The following is an 18752-nucleotide window of genomic DNA, read 5'->3' as shown; positions in this document are numbered from 1 at the left end:
AAATAATTATTTCCAAGATAAAGGGAACACTGATTAAATTAAATAAAATATATTATACTATTACTTATCCATTTTTTCCTGGGGTATTGACATATATATACATATATTATATATAATATATATTTATAGATGATTTTCCGGTCTAAAAAAGTGTATAGAGTAAAGAGTTTTGTTTCTAATTTATACCATTTGAGTTTCAAGCAAAAAGACTTTAATTAAGGTTAATGAACACACTGTAAGAGAAAGAATTCTTATCATATTTATATATATTATTATATATTATATATTATTTATTTTATTATTAGTTTAGTTTTATTATATAGTTTAGTACAAATTGATTCAATCAAAAGAGATCTAGGTCAAAAACTGGGGGTTTCTATTATTTTCCCAAGATATCTCAATCTTGTCTGTAAATAATCTTCAGGAGGATTATCTATTAAAAACACACCAGTTTAAAATTATAATATAATTATAATTTAATGTAATACAACTGTTTTACCCCCTTTGGTGAACAGTAAATATCATTAATGAGACCCAAACACATATACATATTACATATTGAAGTTTTGCTTTAAATCCCAAATAACCCAAAACTGTACAAAATTAATCGATTATTTTTATTTACAAATTCGACGGAGACCTGGGGGATTCCCAAGCTACAAGAGATTCTGGGCCAGGCGATAGTTGTATTCCTCAAAGAGTTCCGGGGCCACTCGATAAGGCTGATCGATCAGGGACAGGCGAATGGGCGTCTGGCATGAGGGAGTGGAATAGCTGGGGGATGCTGGTGGCGGCGGCGGGGGTTGATAACAGCTCGGAGTGGGTGGGATCGGTGCCTGGTAGACAGGAGCCGCTGATGGAGCCTGGCTGGCATAACTCTGACTGTCGACATGGGCGGCTGGCTGGGGTGCCGGTGAAGCGGATAGATAGATAATCGGTTGGTAAACAATTTGTGGTGGCTGGGCAGCAACATAACTTGGCTGGACACCCTTGCCATAACCATCGGAGGCGGGTTCCGTTTGGGCATAACTACTAGGTGCTGCTGGTTCATAGCTAACGGCAGGTGGTGTTGGTGGATCGTAAACGGGAGGCAATGGTGCAGGCTCAGCCGGAGGAGGTGCATAAGTGTCTATTGCAGGTGGTGCTGGCTGATCGTAACTAGGAGCTACCGGCGCCGGAGCATCATAGACTGGAGCTGGAGCGGGAGCCGGAATGGGGGCCACATAGCCCGCATCGCCATCCCCGGGGCCATTATATTCAGGATTGGGTTTGGCATATCCACCGTCTGTCACCACCCCATAACCATCACCACCTTCGTAGGTCGGAGTCAATGGTGCCGCATAGTTGGCCTGAGGTTGACCACACCCACCGCCACACTGGACGCCACAGGAATTAGTGCCCGGAAAGAGTTCAGGCAGCTTCTTGAAGAGTTTCATTTGCTTGAAGGGATCCAGATCCTGAAGCTGCAGGCCATTGTTGCAATTGTTGTTCACAACAGGACTGGGCAGCACTCCGGCAGGTGGATACAACACGTTATTGTTGTTATTGTTGCAACAATTATTATTTCGTGGGAAGAGGTCATCCCACCACTTCAAGAGCGATCGATTGGTGCGCTTCAAGGACTCTTTGGGTGCCACCAAGCGACCCGCATCCACCATTTGATAGTAAAGGGCCTGACCCGGTGCCGCTATGCGATTTGTAGAGCCCACATCCTGTGCGATGGACGTGGTCAGAAGAAGGGCCACTGCCAACAGGGACAGAGTCCAAGAGCTACTGCCTCCAGAGTCCAGCATTATTCTGCGTTTTGCGAAGCAACTGGTAACCTCGCGTTGTGAACTCTCAATTGCGACTAGCAACCAGACCAGGTCCGATTCCAAGCGGTCAACTTAGGTTGCCCCAAATAGGGGCTGGATTAAAGCAAGGTCAGCATTTCGATATACTTTCGATGGGGTATAGTTGTAAAGCTTTAAAAAATATTGAAATTTAAGATTATTCCACAGTTTCAAGGAAAATCATCTTCCTTACAGGTTAGCAGGTAATATTGCTTACCAGCAGTTTCTAATTTTTTATATTTCAAAATTTTAAAACTTTGAGAAAACAATATAGTTCCGGATTATATATTTAATTTACTTTAATATACTAAATTTTAAAATTATATGTATTAAAGGAATATAGAGCATTGAGAGTTCTGCAAAACTCAGAAACTACTGAAATTTGAAAATGAAGAATTCTTTTTCCTAGCTTTGTCTTTTGCAATCCACCTCAATTCCCAACCGTAGGGCGTTCCCATTTCATAGAAACTTCAAGACATCAACATATAATATGGATAAGCATAAAATTCTAAAATATATTGCAACGTCTTCGAACTATTACTTGTGAATTTCCCTTATTTGTGTGTTTGTTTTCTTTATTGTTTATTTTCGACTTGTTTTCTTACGTGTTCAAAATTGCTAACCACCAATGTGAGCTTTATGTTTGATTCGTGGAGCGTGGCTGGAGCTTGCCTTAACGGAAGTACGGAACGGGAAAAGTAAAGAGAGAAAGATACATTGTACACATAATAATTATATAGATATATATAAATATATATATCCTCGTAAAATACTTCCTAAAGTGGCTGGTCATTGGCTTACTCATCGCGGGATTGGCTTATTCATCGCGTGTCCGTTTGGTAATCGACAAGGTTGGTCAGTATGAAATTATATATATATGAGGAAAACTGAAATATAAATTATGGTTCGATCATTTCGGAAATATTTCCTTAACTTGCTGCATCCTAACTTTTATAGAGACTCTTGTTTCTTATACAAATTAAGATGATTGATGGGTTTAAGATATTTAAGCAAACTACATTTTAAAGTTCACACCTTAGGTTTTTACGATTGTAAAAGGATGCACACAAAGTCCAATTTGAAAAAAAGAATGTACACATTCGCACTTTTAGAAGAAATTAGGATTAAAAACTATTGGGAAAGATGTAGTTAATTTATTTTATCTTGGTAAGTTTCGTAAACAAATCAACAGCAAATAAAAGGAGCTATTCTTAACTATCATTTCATTACATAATTAAATAAATCTATTCTATAATTTATTTGTTGTTATAATGAACAATATGTCTAAGCGAATTTGTTGAAATTAAAAGTGCAATCGTCACCTTTATCTCGATTCATTAAGAGGTTTTTCTTTGATTCAAAATACTGCCACAGAGTTTGGGCTTCAGATCAGTTTGAATTCATTTAATTCTTTTTTAAGCCACTTTTTTAAACCCAATCATTAACTAATTCTTCAGGTGAACGATATTATATTATTCTTGATAACTATAAAATAAATTTTATTCAATTTAAGGGTTCCATTTACAAAACTGTAAGTAAGATTACAATTGTTGGAGATATCTGTGCTTCTGGGAAGCTCGCCTGCTGCTCCGGGAATGTTGCCTCTTCCGTTTTTCCGGCTTCAAAAGATCCGTCGCCTTGCTAACAAGTTGTCCAGCGGTTACTTCTGCTTGTTGCTTCTTATCGAGGCCCTCAGGTGCGGTGGTCGCCAGCAGGTCGGCGTCGAGATCCTCTGGTTCAAGGGAGTCATCTTCGCCCACCTCCTCTTCAAGAGCATCGCCCAATATGTCACTAGGTGACTTCTCTGTGTTTGAAGGCGTCGAAATGCTGGAAGGCGTTGAACTGATTGGAGGTGTCGGAGAGGTCGGAGTGCTGGAGGCGAAATTCAACTTTCCAGATCTTTCGGTAGTCGATGTCTCCACGGCAGGTGCTGCTTCCGTAGTTGGGAAGGCATACTCATTCGGATTGAAATTAAATACCCGCTGAAAGAAGTTTCCATTTGGTGCTGGCTGTGCTTGAGCCGGTGCTCCAAGGATTCTATTGAAGGGATTAAACGGATTGAGGGTTCCGAAGGGGCCGAAGGGATTTAGACCCATACCGAGCTGCATTCCCATGCCAAAGGGTCCGCCCACCTGCTGATCCATGCCATAGCCTTGGGACATCCCAAAGGGACTGCCTCCCATCTGGCCACCGTTTCCGAAGGCTCCACCAAATGGACCCGCCACTGGGGCAGGAGACAAGCCAAAAGGAGGGCCGAGTGTGGGAGGTGGTCTCTGCAAGATTCCAGGTGCGTTTCGTGGCACAGAATAGTAGGGCGTTGGCTGCTGTTGTCCATAGCATGGCATGGCTATGATGACGGGCTGGAAGCTGGGACAGGAGGTGCTATAACTCATCCGATTATCCGCTGGCGTCTGACATTGCATCGGTGATGAGGGGGCAAGGCATCCATTGCAATTCGGCGTGGAATTGGGTGTCTCATAAGGTGAAGTTGGTGGAGGTGCCAGTCCTGGAGATTGACTGTTGTATGGAGTATAGTTTGGAGGAGCTTGTCCTAATACACTTTCCCTTTGGATATCAGCGGGCACTGTGGCCTCCTGACTCTGTGATCCTGCTCCGGCCAGACTGCTGTAGAAAGCTCTCATCACGGGATCATTTTCGGGTTCAGATGCATGCGTTATGGGAACCCACATCATCTGATCCTGAGGCTGATTCACTGGTCTGCGATATTGCTGATTGAGTTCCTCTGACCTGAATCCCACATCGGGTACACCCAGAACATCGTCATCAAAACCAGAGCGGTGACGACTACTTCCAACTATCCCATATTCCTTGCTGGGACGGTTCGCCTGGCCCTGATCTGCTGTAGGATCATACGAAGGGGACGTGGCCGCTGGGCTTGGGCCATTTGGAGCTCCTTGTGGAAACGCTGACGGGCTGCCCAGAGTTGGGTAAGGTACTGACGGCACGCCATATGAGTGCGCTGCAGGTGCAGATGTATGGGCAGCCACGGGGGGTCCATGGAATCCGCTTGTTCCGAAAGCTGGGGGCTGGGACTGCTGAGGAAGAGGCTGAGGGTAGGACGACTGCTCCTGGTATGGCGACGGGGGCGATGGAGATGCCGGCGGTGTGGGAAATTGATGAAAGGAATTCTCTGGAAACTGTGGGTGTGGTTGGGAAGACCCGCCTCCAAAGGCGGGAAAGGACGGAAAGGTGTGTACAGATCCAGGCTGCGTAACAGGTTGATCATTTTTGGGAGCGTGATGGCTTCCGTCTCCGGGCAGAGACTTCCCGGGCTCCATGCCCTGACACATGTAGACAGGTTCCTGTCCTCCTCCCTGATTCTTCACCTCCACACAGCCCTGTTGGCCGCTCTCAGCCGCGAAGTTGGCACCCCGGCACATGTAGTAGGGCTCATCCTGCGGCCCACTGGGTCTGATCTCCACACAGATTGTGGTCATTGTGCGCTTGCTGCGATGCCGTGGCTCCTCCGAAACGGCATTCTCTGGCTTTCCAGATACTGTTGCACCTGCAGCTAACCAAATGGATAGACATATCCAAATTAGTTGCATTTTCCGGGCCTGTGGATGAGTCTCCATGTTGCAGTTCCGCTCACTAACTTCCGTTTCGGCGACGAACAGTGCTTTTATAGTTGTCTGAAGTTCTGGAGTATGGGGAGTGGAAACCAACATTAGAAAATGGAAATGGAGCTCCCACTCATGTCTTACCCAATGTCCCAGTTCCTGGGAACTGTCTGCTGCAATCTCTCAATCACTTGGCTTAGTTTTCCCTTTTCCCGTGCCTTCTATTGACACTTTTCTGAGCTTCTTTTGCTTGAAAATCAACTGACTGAATAAAAGGCACTGTTCGGGCGAACGGACCTCATGGCGCGGTTTTCGGACTTAAAGGTAATACTCTTTCAGGTAAGAAACTAACGAACTTTTAAGTGTACCTAGTTCTTTGATTATTATTAATTTTTTTGTATAGGGAAAACCAACTAAAAAAATTTTTATAGGATCGAAAATAGGATACATTGAAATGTAAATACAAAATAAGTTTATTGATTATATTCCTTATATATTTTTGTTTTTTTATGTTAGCTCTTTAGACTTATAGTTTTATATATTTATCTTTTAATAAACAAATTCAACCATATCATTTTAAATTAATTGCTTAAAATTAGAGCATTCTTTATTCTTCAAACATGATTTATTGTCTGTTACCTTGATTTTAGCTGAACCTAGCATTTTTTGTCCAGCAATATAACTTCGCGTGCTGGTCAGTTCAACAAACTCCTCAGGTTTCTAAAAGCTATATATATATCCACCGATTAACCAATGGTCAGCAGTTTTGAACTCTTTTTTGATCAGAACACTCAAAAGAAATGAGTGTCTAACCTAAAACGAAAGAAGACTATGGAAATAATACGGTCAGTCGGTCAATAGGTGTTAGATATCATATCAAAAAGAAAATCAAGGCAAAGAACCCACTTCATCGCCATAACTATATATATCTATAAAGTATAATGACGATTTTTATAAACCTTTTAAGTTAACCTTTAATTAAACATATTAAAATAAATGTGTTAGCCTTTTCTTAGGAATATATCCTATATATAGACTGCTCCAAAGATCTATTATTTACCGATCGCATATGCCTTTTCATTACTCTCGCTTATACAACAAAAACACCCTAAAACTTTAAGTATAATCCAATATAGAATGGACAAAGATGAACAGAATTACTGGCACCTCCGACCCCTTTACAATGAGAATGTACCAAGCCTACCACCTGTGAATGTGGTGGAACCACTGACGGCACGGAATCTCGTCCAGCTGTACTTCAACACCTTTTTCGCTGCCAATTTTGCAGAATCGTGGGTATTTTGGATGGATGTGGCCAAGACCCGGATGCAGGTGGAAGGCGAGGAGGCTAAGAAAACGGGTGCTAGAATGCCAACTTTTCGGGCCACAATCAAGAACATGATCCAGGTGGAAGGCTTCAAATCGTTATACTCTGGCTTTTCGGCCATGGTCACCCGCAACTTTCTATTTAATTCGGTCCGTGTCGTCCTATACGACATCTTCCGGCGCCCATTTCTATATGTCAACGAGAACAACGAAGAAAGGCTGGGAACCCATTGGGCCTTGGGCTGTAGCTTCGCGGCAGGTTGCATAGCCCAAGGGCTGTCCAACCCCTTTGACATTGTCAAGGTTCGGATGCAGACGGAGGGCCGACGACTTCAGCTGGGCTATGAGCCGCGGGTTAAGAACATGGTCCAGGCCTTTGGGGACATCTACAGGCAGGGAGGTCTGCCCAGCATGTGGAAGGGCGTAGGACCGAGCTGCTTGAGGGCCTGCCTGATGACAACCGGTGATGTGGGCACCTATGACCTGAGCAAGCGCATGCTGAAGCGCTTCCTGGGCTTGGAGGAGGGCATCCCATTGCGATTCGGTGCCTCCATGTGTGCCGGGTTCACGGCATCCGTGCTGAGTACTCCGGCTGATGTGATCAAGTCACGGATGATGAACCAGCCGGTGGATGAAAGCGGAAAGAATCTATATTATAAGAGCTCCTTGGACTGTATTCGAAAGCTGGTGAAGGAAGAGGGAGCGTTGACGCTATACAAGGGCTTCATACCCATCTGGTTTCGTCTTGGACCCTTCTCGGTCATCTTCTGGCTCTCGGTTGAACAGCTTCGCCAGTGGGAGGGTCAGGTGGGATTCTAAGGAATTTGGTATTCCAATTGGGACTATAGAATTTCATAATATTTCTTTGGAAATATGTTTTTACTGAAATTGACTGTATAGATATGGGATAGCATCAAGAGAGTATCTTTTGCAAAATTAATTTAAAGGTTTTAAGAAAATAATTAAAGTAAAATTCATTATGAGATTGTGTAAATTTATTAGTATTATTATTAAGAATGTTATTATTTATATGCAAGTGTATTTCCAAAGTAAAGGTTACCATACTTTCCCTGCAAGTATCATATCCAAGTCAAATGATTAGGGAATGATTGATTTCTGATATCTGATTGTATGCAGCAACCTAGTGACAAAACCAGACACAAGCTATGTTTAGACGAACGTCTATAAATTGTGGAAAATATTTGCATATTTTATTGAATGAATCAATCTCGCCCCGCAGCCAAAGAAATTATTTTTCGCCGTTAGAGATGGAACACGCGCCTCAAATTGCAAAGTGATCAGAGCTGCTAAAGGCCAACGGCATAGTTTGTGATTAATTGCTAAGTTAATAAAAGTTGTCAAGCAGCTTTAGCCTTGGCTTTAACTTTTCTGCCCCGCCCCTGAAGCTCTTTCTCCGAATTATTTTAAGATTCACCGAACCTGCAAGGGATTGAGAAAAAGTCTAGTATTTTGGAAAAAGAAAGGGAAAGTGAATGAATCTGTGCAAGGGGAATATAGGAATAGAAGACATATGTAGAAATAGATATAGTATAGGAATAGGAAACACTTCAAAGTATTTGCAGGGTATTTTAATTATAGTTACTACTATATTATCTTTTTGATCAGAAGTCGAGATCGATTTAGCTTTGTCCGATTAATGTAATGATTAATAATCGCAATTTGCAAGAGTGTTAAAGTTAGCTTCCCTTTTTGTTTTAAATTAATTTGTTGAAAAGCTTTCCCGTTGGGCTGTTTATTCGTTTAGAAGTGCTGGTATTCTAAAACTTTTTTACTAGAGATACATTCCCATGTATATAATTGCAAACAAAATATATATAACGATTTTTTTAGGTGGCTTTTTTTCAGAAAATGCCTTGGTATGTACAAGATGTGGGTCAATGTTTTCTGCGAGATGCCAGCCGAGCAGAAGCACACAGAACGACAATTACTCACGTCTCCTCCACTGGCAGCCGAAAGATAACGCCAACTGCAGAAAAATTAATAAATACACATTTCTCTTTTATGTATAACATTTTCAAAAGAAATAATTGCGCCATTGCGTCAGCCGTTTTATGTGAATTGGAAATACAAAAATAGCCAGCAGTCCGCATAGGCCAAAAATGGTAAAGAACAGAAGAGCATTGACTTTCAATATAAATTTAAAGAAAAAGCATTCAAAAAGCACAAAACGTAAATAAAATTAAATATATGCAATATATACACAGAAAATTTACGAGGTTACAAAATCTGAAATGTCTTTGGCAGCTTACCAAAACTCATGGATACGATCCATAGATTGCCCGCCCAGAAATAATGATTTGATGTTTTGCTTAATTTTTAATGAGGAGCATTTTCGGTTGTCTCACTCGCATTTTTTATTTCAATAGTATTAAAGTATCGAATTATATATGTTGTTTTTGTTTTCTTTTTATATCCATATATTTATGCGTTCAGGGGTTTTCCTTCTTTGTTTTTCTTTTTTTCATGCTTTTACGAAAAATGTCTGGGAGCGGGAAAGGGAGGAAGCGGGATCGATGGCGGGATTTATGGATCTCTAAAGGAGAATTAGTGTTTGAGAGCTCGAAAGAAGTCTTTCAGTGTGTTAGCTAAACGTAAAAAAAGCCGTTTAAATATTGAATGCTGGATAATACTCGTACACGTACGCAGTTAATTAGTTATCGCTATCGTTATGTAAATGCTAAATGGCAATCTCTTGGGATTCACGCAAAGAATGGGGTCCTCCAGGAGCACTGCCAGCTCACACATAACATAAGCTATATGCTATAATGCTTAAATAATGCATTTAGCCGCACAATTTCGCTAGGATGTCGGTACGATGCGGAGAAGAGCGACTTGTCGCAGGAGTGAGAGAAGACACAGGCGTGGGGGGAACACAAAATTTTGGAGTGTGAACACGTATGTATGTGTGGTGATGTCTAAGCTTGACAAAGTTCTCCCCACTCTCTCTTTCTCCTCTTTCTTATTTTGTATAAAAAATGTAGCAGTTTCCATGTTTTCTTTGCTTCGTTTTTCCCTTCTAACCACATAAATAGAGTAAAAATAGAGCACCGGGGATGGATCTCCAAATAGTTTACATATATAAATATATATATATAGGCATATTTATTTATATTGGTTGGTATTTTTTCCTGTGTGTTTTCTGCTTTCTTTGCCTCTCCTTCCCTTCACTTTATTTCCGTTGTTCTCTCTCCCTCCTCCTTTGCTGTTTGTCCGTCTGTCAAATTGAAATCTTCTCTCACTGTCTCTCTCTCGTTCGTATTTTTTTCTTTTTAGTATAAAACCTGCGTATGTGTGTTTGTGTTTTGCATGTATAAATATACATAAAGATCTTTAAAAAATTTGCCTGCTCATTTTCAAGTATCTGATTGGTGTTGTTGTTGTTTACATTGAAAGTTTCCAATACATTCGTTTTTGGACTTGATTCGTCTTCGATTTCGCTTAATTATGGGGGGATGATGCGCTTCAGTTTTGAGTTTTCCTTTTATTCTTTTTTTTATCGTATAAACCAAAAAGTTTTAAATATATAATAATGCAGAAATTTATAATTTTGTTGTAATTGGGTAATTATTTTTGCGTTTGACATTTTTTTTAGCAATTGCATTTACTCCTTCTTCCATTTCTTCTGATGCTACACACAAAAAACCGCAAATTATCTTGTTGGCCGTTGTTGCTTTTTCTCCATAAATTTTTTAAATATTAATAATTACTTTCTTTTTATGTATTTGTTAATTAGTTCATTTACGGTTCCTCCTCTTATCAAATGTGTTGTTGTTGTTGCTGCTGTTCTTCTTCATCCTGTTGTTGTAGGTGCGTGTGTGTGTTAGGTGTGTGTATGTTATGTGGATGATGGGGCTGTGTTGTGTTTTGTGTTGTGTTGATTTATTCTCCTAGTACCCGCAAGTAATCAGATAATCTCCAAGTTTCTCTACGACGGAAGCGGCCTGCTGGGGCTGAACAGGATCCTCATAGATGGACACGATCACGGCTGCAAAAGAATATTACAAAATATATGAATTTATTAGCAATATATCACTTGGAGTTTAAATAACTAATTTACTTAATTCAATTATATTATACTATAATATCTATAATGTAATTTTAAAGTATCCTATAAGTAAAAACTCCAATTCAAGCGTAACAGGCAAACTCCATTCGTTCTCAATAATTATTATCCAATCGATTTAATTAGACAAAAGAATAAACCATCAACCATTGAACTATTACATATATCAATCAGTTTAAGAATATTCCATTTGAATTTCTTATCAATATTTTGTTACTAGCTTATATTCAATGCAAGGTAATAATAATATATAGCCGGTGGTAAAAATCTGTAGAAATCCAGTAGTCTATCCGGTTGCCAATGATGCTCTCAAAAGCGAGGAGAAAGCCACCGCTATCAACGGTGGAGAAATAAAAACTAACAGTATATTACAACAGCAAGCAGCATCGCTTCGACGAGATATAGAAATTATGAATAAAAAGAGAACGCACGGAGAGCGGAGAGGTGAAAACCGGACAGGCGACGACCACCATCCAGACGACACGTCAATAGCGAACCAGAACAACTCGGGCTCCAAATGAGACAAGTCTCGACTTGAGTGGCTAAATACGCACATTAATCAAATGAGCAGAAAAGTGATGGAAACCTAATTGATTGAGCGCACAGCAGAGAGCATCGAGTTCAACTCAAAATCGAAGCATGAATGGAAGTGCGACTCAGGGTCAATAAACCGGGCCCCAGCTCTTAGACGATAAGAGAGGCAAAATATTAAAAGTATCACCTGCGATGACCTGCTGTTGGTCCTATCTAATTAGGGAGCCAAGGTGCAATGAACACATTAAATATAAATAGAATATTGAATAAAAAAATACTTAATTAATTAATTTTCAAATGTTTGTTATTACTTAAGAAAAAAATAAAATAAATCTGCTGTTGATGCTGTGATCAAGAATATAATCCTTCAAAGCTTTAAAAGCTTCCGATTTAAGTTGTAATGCCCTGCTTATAATGCACTCTTAGATACAAATTTGATACGAGAGAAAGACTAACCAGACCCATATTTATTTTGCTCTTTATACATTGTTGCCCCCGCTGTCAGTTTAGTTTCTCAAGCATAACCAGAGTCATATCGAATTGCATTTACCCTTAACTCTGACGGTTAAAATAAATCATAAACAATGCCAATTTGCGGGTTGGCGGCGCTTCAGCAAACCTCTACCATCAAAAAGGCAAACCCGACGACATTCGGTCAAGATAATAGATATTTCAAGTAGAGTGTAAAGGTGCAATTTTGTGGCATACATACATACGTAGGCCCCCAGGCCAGCCAACCGTTCAAATTACCCAATCAGCTGTTTTGGAGGCAGCTCAATGGCTCAACTGGCGCCCGCGTGTGTTGGCCGGGTCCAAAGCAAAACTGGCCACGGAGGAGGAGGAGCAGAAGGAGGAGGAGGTGAAGAACCAAGCATGAAACACGGCCAGACAGAGACCAGTTTGGATTATTTTTACCATTTCTTGCCTATTTTCCTATTTTTATGCCGCTCCTATACACTGTGCAACGTCGTTTGCACTTGAAATGGATTATGGCAATAACCTTGAGCTTGTCGTTGCATTAGCGGAGCGGAGAGGGTAATGTGAATAGTGTGTTGTGTTGTGTTGTGTTATTTTGTATTGTGTGGTGAATGTGTGTATGGTGCGCAACAGTTGCCGCAAAAACTGTACAAATATGGACGCGCGGAACGGCTGACGCGTCAGCAAACAAACTGGTCGTAAATGCAAACAGCAGAAGCAGCAACAGCAGCAGCGGCATCACCAGCAGCAGCAACAAAAATCAAAATTAGCTTCTTGCCATTGAGGCAACCTAGCTATCTGGGGGGAAGTGAGTGTGAGGGGAAGAGCTAACAGCATTGACATGGCCAAGATCTTTTTTTGTTTTTAGCTAAAGATGCTGAAAAAAAACGAAACAAAGCGACGCTTGTTGACCCAAAAAAAAAAATGGAGCAGCAGTAGCAGCACATAAAATAATGATAATAATGATAATCGTCCCTAGTTTACCACTCTCTTTTTTTTCTGTCTCTTGGTGATTTAGCTCAACTTTTTGGAACATTACTTTTATTGTGAGTTCTTAACAAAACTTTACTCATTTAGGGCTACTAAAATTCCTTATAGGGGTTGGTTTTTTTTGGATTAAATTCTTTGCACCAACGATAAGTCAACGAAAATGAGTATTATTAAACCATTTTGTTGGTTGTCTGTGTGCGTTTGCTTTTGGATTTGTCGTTGTTCACACAAAGAAACAGCTGATAGCTGTTATCAGGGCGGGGCAGACACATCCCATCGATAAGGTGAAATGGTTAGTGAATTCTCTTGCAATTCGACATTTTAGGTAGTAAACTTGATGAAAAACTCTACCTATATGCACCAGATTTGCGGAACATATAGAAACTGTCCAAAACAGGAGCTAGAGCTAATGAGTTAGTCATTAGTTGGCTAACCACTTGGATGAGTCAAGAATAATCATTTAAACAAAAAACAGGAAGCCCACTTCTGGGAGTTAAATTTAACTAGAGGGACCCTCAACACAGATAAGCTAAAATTAATTAATTAACTAAGGTGATGTACCATAATGAAAATAATTTAAAGACACAATACAAACTAAATTAAGTGAGTTCTAAATCGCAAATATCAATTGATTTTAAACAACAATAATATATTTTAAAATCTTTTTGATTTCTAAGTGATCCCAAGAAAAAGGGGAAAATGTAGTTAGCATAGTTAATTATTATTTGATTTTAAATTTCAACAAAAAATTTATGCGAGAAAAAAACAATATAATATAATAGAATTTCTGCTTATAAACATTTAACACTTTCCAAGAACTGAATTTAAAATAATCCATATAAAGTTCCTAAATATTTGTTCAAAGCTTTTAAGATTCGTTAAATTTCTAAAAGTTATAATTATTTCTGTACCTTTTTTTTTATAATATATTTTTTCGAAGAATATTGAAATTAAAAGGTTCATAACAAAGAGGTCAAGAGACTATAAAGCTTAGTTAACCAAGTTTTTGAATTGCTACACTTTATATATATTTATATTTATTTATATTAATCAGATTAGATAATCAATATATATTTTAATTTTCTTTTAATCAAGAAATCAAAGCTGTATGAATGGCATAATCTTATATATATACATATATATATAATTTTTATCTTTCGATTTATCGATGTCGAAGGCAATAAAACTGATCTGAAATAAAGGGCATAGATCCTGAATATCAACATTTCTCACCTTGTGTTGTCTTCATGCAGTGGACTCCGCTTCGGCCGAGCTTGGCGCGCACCACGCGATCTGTGCCGGACAGGTAAATGTACCGCTGGCCGGCGAGTGTTACGCCGTTGCTGGTGAGCAGGTCCTGCTGGTCGAAGCCGCTAATCAGTTTAGAGAGCTCCTCCTTTGTCACCTGCAACATATGGAAAGATGGGGTTTTGGATTAGTGGAATGGCTTACGGGTCACGCACGCATTTCAATAAATTTCGCTGTATGCGTCAAGGGTGTGCAGTTGAGGGGTTGGTTATGGGGCAGAAAAGATATTGGAGTGGCGGCGCGCCCTTTTCAGGCGCGCACACACAAAGCATTAATTTCTGTTAAAATATCAAAGTAATCAAGCGATGGACGGCGCAGCGGCAGCCCACGCAAAGGCGAACCACCAACCACCAGCGAAAACCACCACCCATTTTGCCAACAGTTGGCAACAACACGCGCGGCCACATCGACGACGGCCTGCCAACTCATTAACAAAAGGTGGTCGGGTCCATGCAAGTGGTGAAAACAGGACTATGAGGGGGTGAAAGTGCCAGGGGAGTGCCACTGAGCCATTAAAGAAATTTAAACAAGTAGAAAGGAAAGTGGTGAAAAGTTCTAGCACCTCGAAAGTATATATATTTAAATATGAGCAGGAACAATATTGCAAGGATATTGAAACTTCGGCTTAAGAATACTTAGCTTCATATCTTGTCGAAAAAACAAGTTTGCAAACTTGAATGTCTTGTCCGGCCAAAAAAAGAAGAAAAAAAAAGAGTCACTCACAGGGAAAGAGGGCGATAACGAGAATGAGATATAAAACAGAGAGGAAGAGAGTAAGTGAGTGAGCGCGGGAGAGCATTCCAATGTCATTAGATTTGAATGCAGGAAACAGCTGCTCTTCAGAGAGAGAGGAGGGAATCAAATCGAATTTATAAATCGAATGTGAGTGTGATTAATCTTTACCCTAAAAACGGTGACACATGCGCAAAACCACTCAAACACAGCATCGAGAAGTTTCTATTGAGCGGCGCGAGTGGGACAAAGAAATTATAGAAAGAGAGAGAGGTTCCGTAAGAAGCCGGTTTTTGCCTACAAAGTTATGCCAAATATTTAATTAAATTGAGCAGAGCAAACCTAGGCAAGCATTCAAAACAAAAAATAGCTAGAACCTTAACGAATGAACAAAAACGAACCTTTTTTATTTGCACAAAATAAAACACATCTTTTGCCTTTTAAGGTGTGTTTTTATTTGGCAAGCAATTTTTGCAAAAAAGCAGAATACCGAGGACAAACAAACGTCGTCGTTTTGATAAGCTCCCAGAATGGCTGTCGCTTTGGAGATTTCTAAAAACAGTCTGGCAAGGCTCAAAGAGCAGCTGATCAGATCAATCGCGAAAGGAAAAAATCTGCTATATTCGTCGTGGTGAATCATGCGAATGAAATATAAAAATCGAAAAGCTAAAATCAAAAGTAGGTAACTCAGGTAATGCGAAAGGGAGAAAAATAAACAAAAGGCAGATGGGAAAGCAATAGGAAAGATAATTGAACGAAAGTGATACGCGTGCAGAATATGTCAAGCAATAAGAGAGAGACGAGAGTCGAAGAGATGATGACGTTGACAACGGACCAAAGCGGCTTAAAAACTGAAAAAAAAACAGAAAAAACGCTGTGGCAAGACGACTGCCAACTCATGGCTAAAATCGGTTTATAGTGCAATTGCGATATATTGTTGGAAGCGTCGACAAACAAAGCAAAAGGGAGTGGCTGAAGTCGAATGAAGCGCAACAGACGACGGAGAGCAGGATAAAAGCACATGGAGTCAGGAGGAAGTCGCACGCACACACACACATATATACACATATAAAAACACGACGAGAGCACAAACTCATTTATACAAAACCAAAAACGTGGCGCGCATATGAAATGCTCAAGAAGTTTTAGGGCGCTCTCCCATGGTGACGCGGCATCGGTGTATATGTATGTATTTATGTATATGTGTTTCCTTCATTTAGCTGCGATAAAGAGATTTTTTGCGAACAACAACAGAAGCGGGCGGAGATAAAAAACCAACACATCATATCGGCTGAGACTGATAAAGGCGACCAGTATTCGTTCTCTTTCTTACGCTCTTCCTAGAAAAAGGGAGTGGATGTGGATGCATTATCAGGAATCAGTGTTGAATAATACCGAGAAGTCAACATCTGCACATTTGGGAACTACTGTTTATATCACATTTCCTTCCCCTCCACTATCACCCGTTGTTCCGCTAACTAAATTCAAGCTGTGACTAAGTCCGCGGCATGACTCACCGAAAATCACTAATGACAATTTGATAGATGAGTGATTAAAACGTCTAATTGCTCTATTAAAATTAGCAATTTAGCGACAGCTCTTATCGTAGCACTAAGCCAAGATTAGAAGATGAATCTCACACGATCACGCACACACACAAACACAAAATCGCACTCTCTTGGGGGGGTCGAATGAGAGCTGGCCTGCGCAGAGAGCAACGCTCCAGGGGGTGAACTTGGAGAGTGTGATTGAGCAAGAGAGGGTGGGAGTTGAGCTGCTGCTGCTGCCTGATGCTTTATCAAACCGAAACTTAAACGAAATAATCATGGCGGCCATGCATGTGCGGCGCCTCCTTTGTGTGGGAGAGAGTGAGAGCGCGCGAGTCACACCCTTGAACTTGCGAAAATTCATTGTCAACTATGCGGTGCTTTTCCAGGGACACCCGCGTATCAGTACTCACCTCAAAGCCATTGGATTGGGCCCAGATGTTGCCATCGTGTCCGGCGATGCACGCCTTGGTCACGCACTGCGAGGCCAGGAGTTGGTTGTCCACATAATCTTGCCAGCTCATGGTGCTTTGTTTTTGGTGGTCGTGGGTGTGCGGATTAAGAGTGGATTGGTATTGGTTGGTATCGCAGGTTTACCGCACGGCGCGTCTCTTCTCTCTTTCGTTTCGGGGGTCTCACGAAATTTGCAGGGAGACAAAGGAAAATCGCTAAGCTGACGATTTTTCTTTCTCGGGGTTACTAATTTCGAACTGCAACGAGAAGGGGGAGAGAGTGGTAGACAAAAATTAACATTTATCGTTTTATATCGTATCGCCAATCGTTGCCCCCCGCTAATTTCGCAAACTGTACGCTCTTGGGCCTTTTCTTTACTTTGTTAGTAACGCTGATTACTGACTTTGGGACTCGACTGGGGCGATAAACTAAGCGCACACTTTGCACCAGCGACAACGACGAATCGAATTTTATTCCTCCGAAAAACTCACATATACACACACACTATAGGCACAGCCACACGACACGAACAGGCGGCGAGGGGGTAGAGACCAAAGACTGAGACAGAAACAGGGACCGTCGTACGGCAGCTCCAACGACACGTCCGACTTGCACAAAGTGAGAAATTGAAATTGACTCAATTTAATTGAGGGATTGACGGCAGAGCTGGTCGGCGGCCACTCTCGATATATCGATACATCGAGTGCTTCGATTCGATAGCGATAGTGAGCACAAATCGCTATGAATGAAGTGGTTTATTTGCCCAAACTTGGTCACCGCCATATGGTTTTATCTCCGTTTCTGTCCCCTATTGCCGGCCCCACTTCCCTGCTCGTCGAGTTTTACCGTCAGTCCCACTATCGATGTCTCGATAGCGATTGCTCGCTATCTGGAAAAACCAGCTCAGAAATGCCGCAAGGCACTCAATTGTGAGTCACTCTCTTCTAGAGAGAGCGAGTGCAGCTCGCCTGGAGCGTGCGTGTGTGCGAGCGAGATGGGCGTGTGCGGCGGGCCGTTATTAATCTGCCGGCAGCGGACAATGCAGATGAGTGAGAGAGAGCAGACGATGACTCAACGGGTGTTGGTGAGTGTATTATGAATCGCCTTTCCTGGCCGGCACTGAGTGTCATAAATTAAAAATAGACCTTAATTTCAACACCTATATGTCGGCGATTTTACTTATAGTTCCGTGCTACACCAAATTTTTTCGCACAGACCGGCAGCCGAACTTTTCCCCACTTGACTTTTTGCACACACATATACACACACGGACGCGACGACGCAACGCCGCCGGACATGTGTGGGTTTTGCTGCTCGATTCATAGGGTGAATTCCGTACACCAGTTGCCCTAGTTTTCACAATTTACCCCAACAGTTGGCCATTACACTGAATTGCAAGAATAGCCTGGATTTTTATAAAATTCCCACTTACACTGTTCAAGAAAACTACTGTTTATTAGAGGTGTGTAAACATCGATGATAACACCAATGCATCGATGTATTTAGAATTTTCTAAATCATCGATGTTTTTCGTCTATCGATGTTTTTGCACCTCTACGTTAATGCTTGGACACATCGATAGTTTGGCTTAATTCGAGCTAGATCTGGCTAACTTTGGCAATGAAAAAATTACGTAGCTTATAGCTTTAAAAATAGGTCATTATAAAATTATTTAGTGTCTCCTAGCAATTTACATTGGCGGCGATCAACGATTTATTGGAATACAACATTTTTATATTTTTACTTCGTGTGCTATCTTATAAAAAATTAAGAATTTGAATATACAATCTGTATTCACGGACATGGTTACTACATATTGTTACCACAATTTTTAAATTATAAAAGCTTTTAAAACATACAATATAATATAAAATTATAAAAAAGGGAA

The 18752-nt window shown here is 40.8% G+C and overlaps 4 protein-coding genes and 1 long non-coding RNA gene across 5 annotated transcripts; 2 read left to right on the top strand and 3 right to left on the bottom strand.

The window, feature by feature from the left end:
• Positions 1-602: 602 nt before the first annotated feature.
• Positions 603-1851, bottom strand: psd (palisade). The gene has a single exon (XM_020955092.2). It carries the CDS (start codon positions 1791-1793, stop codon positions 657-659), a length of 1137 nt encoding a protein of 378 aa, XP_020810751.2. The 5' UTR covers positions 1794-1851; the 3' UTR covers positions 603-656.
• Positions 1852-3312: 1461 nt separating this feature from the next.
• LOC110186049 (uncharacterized) lies at positions 3313-6425 on the bottom strand. Its single transcript, XM_020955091.2, has 2 exons — positions 5558-6425; positions 3313-5493 (listed from the first exon to the last, which is right to left on the bottom strand). The coding sequence occupies exon 2, from the start codon at positions 5426-5428 to the stop codon at positions 3374-3376; it is 2055 nt and encodes a 684-aa protein (XP_020810750.2). The 5' UTR covers positions 5429-5493; positions 5558-6425; the 3' UTR covers positions 3313-3373.
• A 125-nt stretch (positions 6426-6550) lies between these two features.
• On the top strand, positions 6551-7733 carry LOC110186048 (Uncoupling protein 4C). Its single transcript, XM_020955090.2, has one exon. The coding sequence runs from the start codon at positions 6551-6553 to the stop codon at positions 7556-7558; it is 1008 nt and encodes a 335-aa protein (XP_020810749.1). The 3' UTR covers positions 7559-7733.
• A 2488-nt stretch (positions 7734-10221) lies between these two features.
• Positions 10222-17087, bottom strand: chic (profilin chickadee). Its single transcript, XM_086841045.1, has 3 exons — positions 16825-17087; positions 14058-14229; positions 10222-10745 (listed from the first exon to the last, which is right to left on the bottom strand). The coding sequence occupies exons 1-3, from the start codon at positions 16933-16935 to the stop codon at positions 10648-10650; spliced, it is 381 nt and encodes a 126-aa protein (XP_086697171.1). The 5' UTR covers positions 16936-17087; the 3' UTR covers positions 10222-10647.
• A 702-nt stretch (positions 17088-17789) lies between these two features.
• LOC147644770 (uncharacterized) lies at positions 17790-18310 on the top strand. Its single transcript, XR_015273516.1, has 2 exons — positions 17790-17948; positions 18050-18310. It is a non-coding gene; the product is annotated as an uncharacterized LOC147644770 (long non-coding RNA).
• Positions 18311-18752: the final 442 nt, after the last annotated feature.

This window comes from Drosophila serrata, unplaced genomic scaffold (genome assembly GCF_035046125.1).
Source record: "Drosophila serrata isolate PLE 108 unplaced genomic scaffold, ASM3504612v1 contig_100, whole genome shotgun sequence".
Classification (NCBI taxonomy): Eukaryota; Metazoa; Arthropoda; class Insecta; order Diptera; family Drosophilidae; genus Drosophila; species Drosophila serrata.
This window is presented reverse-complemented; position numbering and strand designations above follow the sequence as displayed.

Coding starts and splice junctions, on each gene's coding strand:
- psd (XM_020955092.2), bottom strand. CDS start 1,793: ATGCTGGACTCTGGAGGCAGTAGCTCTTGGACTCTGTCCCTGTTGGCA.
- LOC110186049 (XM_020955091.2), bottom strand. CDS start 5,428: ATGGAGACTCATCCACAGGCCCGGAAAATGCAACTAATTTGGATATGT.
- LOC110186048 (XM_020955090.2), top strand. CDS start 6,551: ATGGACAAAGATGAACAGAATTACTGGCACCTCCGACCCCTTTACAAT.
- chic (XM_086841045.1), bottom strand. CDS start 16,935: ATGAGCTGGCAAGATTATGTGGACAACCAACTCCTGGCCTCGCAGTGC. Junction 14,230..16,824: donor CCCAATCCAATGGCTTTGAG/GTGAGTACTGAT, acceptor CATATGTTGCAG/GTGACAAAGGAGGAGCTCTC. Junction 10,746..14,057: donor CTGCATGAAGACAACACAAG/GTGAGAAATGTT, acceptor ATTCTTTTGCAG/CCGTGATCGTGTCCATCTAT.